The 8227-nt window shown below is 31.3% G+C and overlaps 1 protein-coding gene across 2 annotated transcripts; it reads right to left on the reverse strand.

Annotated features, from left to right (window-relative positions):
* Positions 1-860: 860 nt before the first annotated feature.
* On the reverse strand, positions 861-4231 carry LOC149546122 (serine carboxypeptidase-like 31). Of its 2 annotated transcripts, XM_089794542.1 has the most exons (10): positions 3947-4231; positions 3638-3745; positions 3447-3542; positions 3145-3237; positions 2960-3048; positions 2586-2873; positions 2153-2286; positions 1924-2019; positions 1486-1588; positions 861-1237 (listed from the first exon to the last, which is right to left on the reverse strand). In XM_089794542.1, exons 1-10 carry the CDS (start codon positions 4206-4208, stop codon positions 1094-1096), a joined length of 1413 nt encoding a protein of 470 aa, XP_089650668.1. In that variant the 5' UTR covers positions 4209-4231; the 3' UTR covers positions 861-1093. The 2 variants fall into 2 exon arrangements, with proteins under 2 accessions (XP_089650668.1, XP_089650669.1); XM_089794543.1 differs by lacking the exon at positions 1486-1588 and having other exon boundaries at positions 1167-1237.
* Between the last annotated feature and the right edge of the window lie 3996 nt (positions 4232-8227).

The raw sequence follows: 8227 nt of genomic DNA on the forward strand, positions 1-8227 counted from the left end.
ACTGCAGTCCCACATATGAAGGTGGAATCAAAATTGTTGTGCAAATGGATAAATGGATACCCATCTCACCTTCTAAACTCTTACTTGATAAAGGCAAGAATATTGTGGGAGGTGAAAAAAGTGTAGTGGATGGTGATTGTGACTGTTGTATTACTAGAATTGGGTACAAACTTAGAAAATTAAAAAGGACTTGGAACACTTGGATGGTAGTTTTTGCAAAGCTTTCTTATTTTTCTTTCAAGGTTATACATTATATGACCACCACTCTCTATCTCTTTCCGAGGAGAAAGACCTGGTTGGTGTTCAGAATACAAATAGGTGGTTGTATTTATAGTTTAATCTATAGTCGTATATTGATCTTTTGGGGTATTTATATTAACTAGTATAGCCCACATGACTTTTATTATTATTTACTAGTTTAACTAAATGTGGCAAGATAAGTAAGTACTATTATGTTGTATGTAATTTTGCTATGAATTTCATGATGAATACTTATAGAGAAGGTATCAATTTGATGACAATGGTGTTCACTTCATGATTTTTTTAGTCTAATACACACATTTTTGATATTTAAGTAACTTAATATCCTATTGTTGTCTATGTGGTGAAAATAGTCTCTCATGACTTTATTCATGCAAACTGACAATGGTGTCTCATGTCTTTATTCTAATAAGAAATCGGCCCCTCATTTATTTATTTTTTACTACATTTATATCAACAATATTTAACTAAAATAAACAAATAAATTATCAAATCATTAACCCTTACCATTCTCATTTTCTCAGATCTCGATTTCTAACCAAGTTCTTGAAACTAAATTCATAATCATCAGTTTGATGAAAAATCAACATAGACATCCATACATTAAACGCTGCAATTCAGCCATTAAATTGAAAGATTTTTTCAGGTGTAAAATATGATCAACATTCTCAGCCTGGACTAGCCAAGTCTCCTCCCTAATATTTTCAGATAACCTGGACTTTAGACTAGATTTTAACTTTATTGAGGAACAAAGATTTGTTTCATTGTTTTCACAGTATTTAGACTAGATTTTAATTTTATTCAGGAACAAAGATCTGAAGACCTTTCCTTGTCATTGTTTGGGCAGACTTCTCCCCGAAAGAAAAGTCCTGAAGAAAAACAAAGATTCTTCTCTTTTGAAAAGTGGCACTGCGTGGCCGGCTCCTCTAAACGTGGAGAATGTCAATTTTCCATAATCTTGAGTCCATCCACCTACCTGTAACCATCCACAAATTAATAATAATAAAAATTGTCTTGGAAGTAAAAAGATTGTACAGAGTGTATATTTTATCGTATTAATGTTTTAGATCAGAGTTGATTACAAGAAAATCTTAATGTTATTTCTATATCAAACTTATATATTAACATTTTTATGCTATCAACATTAATTTTTTTCAAATGAATTCAACTGATACTACGTTGGCATCTCTTTATATGGATTCAATTGATGGTAAGAAGATTGACCTGTCCCCCATAATACCATGCTCGCCACCTACTTTTGGCAACTTTCAGAGCATTTAGACTGTATCTTGTTGATAGCACTGGAACACGCCCATCAGTATCTCCACTGTTGAATACATTATTTATAATTTCCATTAACACCATCTTGAATTGGATTGTTTAAACATATTTTATCTTCTAAATCATTTAAAATAAATACAAACATAATTAAGATGGGGACAAGTTTGAACATTGATTTGGTTAGATTGTTTATTTGCTAATATGGTTTAGATGAGTCATTTAAAGGATACTTTCTTATTGGTATGATTCAAATGTTATAGTAAAACAATGTAAACTGTAAAAAAATGGGTATGTTTGTATAATTTTGATGAACTACCTAAATAAATTTAAATTTAAATTTAAAATAAACTGTAAACAAAAAATGTCATATCATAAAAACACCTGTAAACCCATATACGAAGACCAGCATCCATAAGCTTTTGATAGGATGACAATACAGATGGTCGTGTTCCGATCCAGTTATTGAAAATATCATAGCTGCAATTCGAAAATAAATAAATCATTTTAATTAAAGCTCACTAGATAATGATTTAAACTATAAAAGAACTAGTGTATTTTTGTTTACCCATAGAAACACATGTGGTTAATCTTGTTCCTTAAAGAGGCTTACTTGCATATGGTCCAATGTCTTAAGCGTGAGCCATTAAGGACATGAAGAGCTTTCTGAACATCATATGTGTTGTAATAGACTGCGGCATAGTCATCAACACAAGGATCATATCCACCAACATTCTTCCTCATGTTCTGCATTAAAAATTTGAAAACTGTGTAACTATGCCAATCATGAGCTTTTCTATTTTTTAATTTTTATTTTTTTGCATTCTTTTAGAATAAGCTACGAGAATCATAATGAATATGCAATTCAAAAAATTTATAAAGAATCTAAATTTTAACTTATTTTAAGTAGCTTCTCTAAAATTAGTGTAATTTCCAATAAATGGTAGAAACAAATCAAAACTTATAATATACTGTTAAACGAAAATCGCACTTGTATTTTAATATAAAAAATATATACCCACAACAATGAGACATGAAAGTAATACCTTGTTAGCTGAATACCTGAACTGGTCTCCTCCATGTTTAGCATTTGTTGTGATGTTTTTGTGAATGCATGTAGGAGTGTAGAGACTATACTTGTCTATCTTATCATATTGAGCAAAAACTTCATCTACTGCATGTGTGCAGTTTTGGTTATCAAATGTATTGTTAGAAAAGAAATCACAGTAATGTAAAATCATTTGATGAGTTTCATCAGACACAGCTGCATGGCTCCATGCAAAATCCATTTGGCCTTGCCAATCATAGGCATCATATGTCTCGGGATTGCCCACCTGAATCAAGCAGTACATAACTATATATCATCCTTCCAAAACATCTGAACAAAATTACATATATATTGGAATTTTGCACAACTTACCACAAAACCTTTGAGATTTATATAAAGACTCTTAGAGGAGATTTTATTTTGATCGTATATGAGTTCTGCAAGTTCAGGTACATATTTCCCTGGTAAAACAAGGACAATTGATTATAATGATTGATAATAAGAGATGAGTTTACTTTTAGGGCAGAACATAAGGGAAAAAAAGATAGAGCTCACACCTGCATAACTTTCTCCTGCAAGAAAGAACTCATGTGTTCTATACTGTGGGTAAATTTTAAACCAGTTTTGGAGGAACCTATATGTATCATAAGCTGTGCATTTCAAATCATTCCAATCTTCAAATTAGTATTACATATATTTTAAAGAATATAAAAGAGAGTACAAGCAACAAAACATATGATCAAAAAACATTTATTGCTTTAATGACATAATGAAAATCCCAATTTTAGAGATGGGCATATCTTAAAGAATATGAACTAGATAGGAGGTGCGAAGTATAAGAAAAGCTTGAGCTTCTTACCAGCGATGGTATCGTTTAGAGACTTGTAAATAGATGTTTCGTTGGAGTAGGAAAATCCCACTCCAATTGGAGACTCAAGAAATAACATATTGGCTTCTGATCATCAAACAAACCATAGAAAATTGTCAATGTTTCAGTTATATTGGTGTCAAAAAAGAGTAATGAAAAGAGAATTTTCCTTGAATAAATACCTCTATTCCATGAGTACTCATTGAAAGAAAGAGTCTTTCCATCTGAATTTATGATGAAAGGTCCAATCTCTTGTGTTGCTCCATATCCCACAGATGAACACCCTGGCCCTATTGAATGAATAGCAATATTTTTAAGAGATTATTAGGAAAAAAGATCCCAAATGACAAAACAGCTGATATAGGAATACCAAGTTTTGAATAACATTACAAAATGACTAAAGATCCTTAGATTGTTACATTACTGAACTAAATCAAGTACAAAAGAATGTCTAATACATTTAGGGTTAAAAATTAATTCTATAGGCTTACCTCCATTAAGCCATAAGACCAAAGGCTTTTTCTCTTTGAGATTAGGAGCCTCATAGAACCAATAGAAAAGAGCTCTTCCATTATTTTCATTCAGATCCACATAACCAGCATAGTGATTAAATCCCACTATAGGCTGCCCTGGCAATTCAGTCACCAAATGTGGATTTCTCCTATTAATCGCTGTTTCTCCAGCATCAATAGACTGGACAAAGGTGATCATACAAATGGCCGAACAAACCCACAAGCCCAGATTATTGGCCATTGTTTATCCAAGATTTTCTGTGCTTTCCCTACTTTTTGGTACAATATTTATCTACAGCAGCAAAGATTTATAGATTAGGAATCAATGAGAGCTTATGGTGTGGACTAACCTATTATAAGGGAAAAAGCCTTCAAATATTTTTTTAGCATGCATGATTTAACTTTGTAGATTTGTTTTAACTATGATAGAAAATCATAAATATTGGTTTTAAATTTATGAGTATGGTTGATTTATATTTAATGAATTTACAATAATATCTTTAATATTGATAGAAAAAATAAAATAATATGAACCAATGCAAGCATATGCTGAGGAATGTTTTTAGTAGGAAAAAAAAATCTAATATTTGTATAAAAAACATCTTTATAATTTCAACATTTACCATTTAATTTAGATAAAAAAATCTAAGATAAGATGACACCTAGTTTAATTTTTATAAATTTGGTGCAGTATTTTTATGTATTAAATATTATTTAATTTTAAAAGTTAAAAAATATATAATTTAACATTTATGATTTCATATATTTTAAATTTAAATTATCTAGCTATAAATATTTCAAATCTATAATTTAGATATTTTCCATTTATAATAACATTCCAAACGATTGTTGTTTTGAAGTTTTCTTATTTTCTATTATTAGAAATGATTGTTTACCGTTTTTGAAATTTTCTGTTTTTCCTATTATTACCTATATTTGAGGTCGATGGTATAAAAGCTATAAGAAGAAGTCTGTGGGAAGGTCGCATAATAATCCTTGAGTGAGTCAAAAACTTCTGCTTAAAGTGTGGAATTTTTCAAAATAAAGCAACCGTCCTATTTCAGTGGGCCTCAAACATATCCGGAATCAATTATACCAAGCAAATATAGCGCCGCCATTTTATCAGGTCAAACGTCTTGTTTAATTCTGTATAAAAACTAGCTGTTAATTTCTTCATCTGGAAGGAGTAGAATGTGGAGGAATTCTAGAAGTTGACCGAAGACCGGGTTGGGCGAACAAATTTACCACGTTGCCCATACACAAACTAAGGTAGATCAATCTGTTTTTAATCTAAATTGTCTTTTCAAAATTTAGATCCCTTTTATTGTAAGAATCAAAAGTAGAGTTTATTTTTGTGAGTTATTGCTCCCGTGGACCCATTTAAGTGGGTTTCAAAGTTAAAATTGAAGTAGTCCATACACAAACTAAGGTAGATCCATCTGTTTTTAATCTAAATTGTGGTTTCAAGACTTAGATCTCTTTTATTGTAAGAATCAAAAGTAGAGTCTCTTTTTGTGAGTTATTGCATTCATGGACCCATTTAAGTGGGTTTCAAAGTTAAAATTGAAGTAGTTTAACTATTTTCTAAATGATTTTATGTAAAACGTTTTGAATAAGTGAAGTGACAAAATTAACATGAAGTCTAAGTAGATCGATATGTTTTTAATCTAGATTGTCTTTTCAAGAATTAGATCCCCTCTATTGTAAGAATCAAAAGTAGGGTTTCTTTTCATGAGTTACTCCACTCGTGGACCCATTTAAGTGGTCTTCAAATTTAAAATTGAAGTAATTTCACTATTTTCTATTATTTTATGTAAAATGGTTTGAATAAGTAAAGTGACAAAATTAACATCAAGTCTAGGTAGATCGATATGTTTTTAGTCTAGATTGTCTTTTCAAGAATTAGATCCCTTCTATTGTAAGAATCAAAAGTGCAGTCTCTTTTTGTTAGTTACTGCACTCATGGACCCATTTAAGTGGTCTTCAAAGTTAAAATTGAAGTATTTTCACTATTTTCTATTATTTTATGTAAAATGTTTTGAATAAGGTGACAAAATTAACATCAAGTCTAGGTAGATTGATATATTTTTAATTTAGATTCTCTTTTCAAGAATTAGATCCCTTATATTGCAAAAATCAAAAGTAGAGTTTATTTTTGTGAGTTACTACACTCATGGACCCATTTAACTGGTCTTCAATGTTAAAATTGAAGCAGTTTCACTATTTTCTATTATTTTATGCAAAATGTTTTGAATAAGTAAAGTGACAAAATTAACATAAAGTCTATAGATAAAGAGACAAGGTTACAAGAAGTGAGACCTTACTAATACAAACAAAACATAACTAAAGAAATGCTAAAGCAACAACATTAAAACTAGGAAAATTGAAACAAGGTGGGAAGAAAAAAACCAAACATCCACTAACTGTAGATTTTTCAATTTAGCCACCAAATTGGGGGAGTTATGGGGCACCAAATTTCTATGAAAATCATTAAGCCTATACATAAGCCCTTGACGTTTAGAGGTTGAGCCCTCTACTTTGGATTTTTCTACAAGAATGGAAACTAAAGAGTAAATCCAATATGGGAAACAAAACAAATCCTTTCTTTTAAAATGATTTAGCATAGAAACTGTTGGGAGTGAAACCTCTTTTAACTACCTTTACAAGTAACAAATTGGATGCAAACTTTCACCACTTTCTTCCACACACCTGATATAGATTTTTTGTTGAACCTAGATTGTAATCTAAGATTTTATTTTCCTTGGATGAAGAAAATGTTCTAGAGTGACCTTGAAAGGAATCTTTGTGTTTCGAGGAATCCTAGCACCCTCCTATTGGAATTCTTTAGAATAACTAAGAGGGGGGGGGGGGGGGGGGGGGAAGGTGGGTGACCTTGAAAGACATCTTTGTGTTTTGAGGAATCCTAGCACCCTCCTATTGGAATTCTTTAGAATAATTAAGAGGGGGGGTGGGGGGGGAAGGTGGGTAAATCAATTATCAAAGGTCTAGATGTACAAATAAATTTTTTTAGTACTAATCAAATCCATATTCATAAAACCTTAATATGAATGCATCTGTTAGATCATACAATACCTTAACTTAGTAGGTTATTGTCCTAGGTCAAAGTAACTTTACAAAAATGTAAACATGAAAAAACACACTTGAATATTCACACAATTTGACACAAGGATTGTGGAAACCCAATTTAGGAAAAACCATCAGTATCATGATACCAATTCTCACTCTTCTAAAGTGATACTCTATGAAAGGCTAACCCTATTAAAGGTTACAATGCACACTATAAAATGTGACTTGGTTAAAGGATTTCAATCACCATATTAGGAGTGAGCCTTGTTAGAGGACTTTATAAAATTCTATTAAAATGTCATTGGTTTAAAGGATTTACAAATGGCTATTAGGTGAACCTTAATCCAAAGGATTTTCTCCACACTGGTATAGTTGTTAGAAAGTAAAAGTAGGACTTGATCTGATAAAAATTTACAATTCACTTATAGATTAGAGATCTCTATTTTAGTCTTCTAGTATTCTTAGCATTCATACTCTTAAGCTCTAATAGCTTGTTCACCCTTCAAACATTCATACCTTTAAGCCTTCTTGCTTTGTATGCCAACAAGAGTTTCTTCCATTCAACCACTAGATGAAGCAATAACCTAAACTCCTTTTCTTCCTTAGGCTCTTGCACAAAAAAACCTTTTCTTCTACCAATTATCTCTATAAATAGAGAATTTAGATCTTTTTCCACTTAACCACAATCATCCATTTTAGGGTTAGGTGGGATTCAATGATTCTACCCACTTTTCTATTTTGGTTCCTCTTGAAACTTCCTCTACAATCTTTCTCAAATTTACCTCAAAATGGTTTACCTTGAATTCTATGCAACCAACTCATCATAGTTATCTTCCAGATGCTTCATATAATTCAAGAAATCAAATTAGTCAGCTCAAATTGATCACATCTTTGATTTAACACTGTTTGTTGGCACTCAACATCTATACTGTTCTATCAGTCGGCCAACACTACTTCACTCAGCCAACACTACAGTTTACTGATGCTCAGTATGAACTAAAATTTAGTTGACATATACTAACATTCACTTGGCTTGCACCATTTGTCTTCTTTTCCCGATACATATTGATTTTCACTCGACTTCTAATAATTTCTACTCAGCTTGTACTGATTTTTTGGCAAGGCTTGCCAAACACTTTTCTTACTTGATCTTCTTCTAGTTTTTGCTTAAGT

Source organism: Cupressus sempervirens, chromosome 7 (assembly GCF_028749045.1).
Source record: "Cupressus sempervirens isolate cs-2001-9-10 chromosome 7, ASM2874904v1, whole genome shotgun sequence".
NCBI lineage: Eukaryota > Viridiplantae > Streptophyta > Pinopsida > Cupressales > Cupressaceae > Cupressus > Cupressus sempervirens.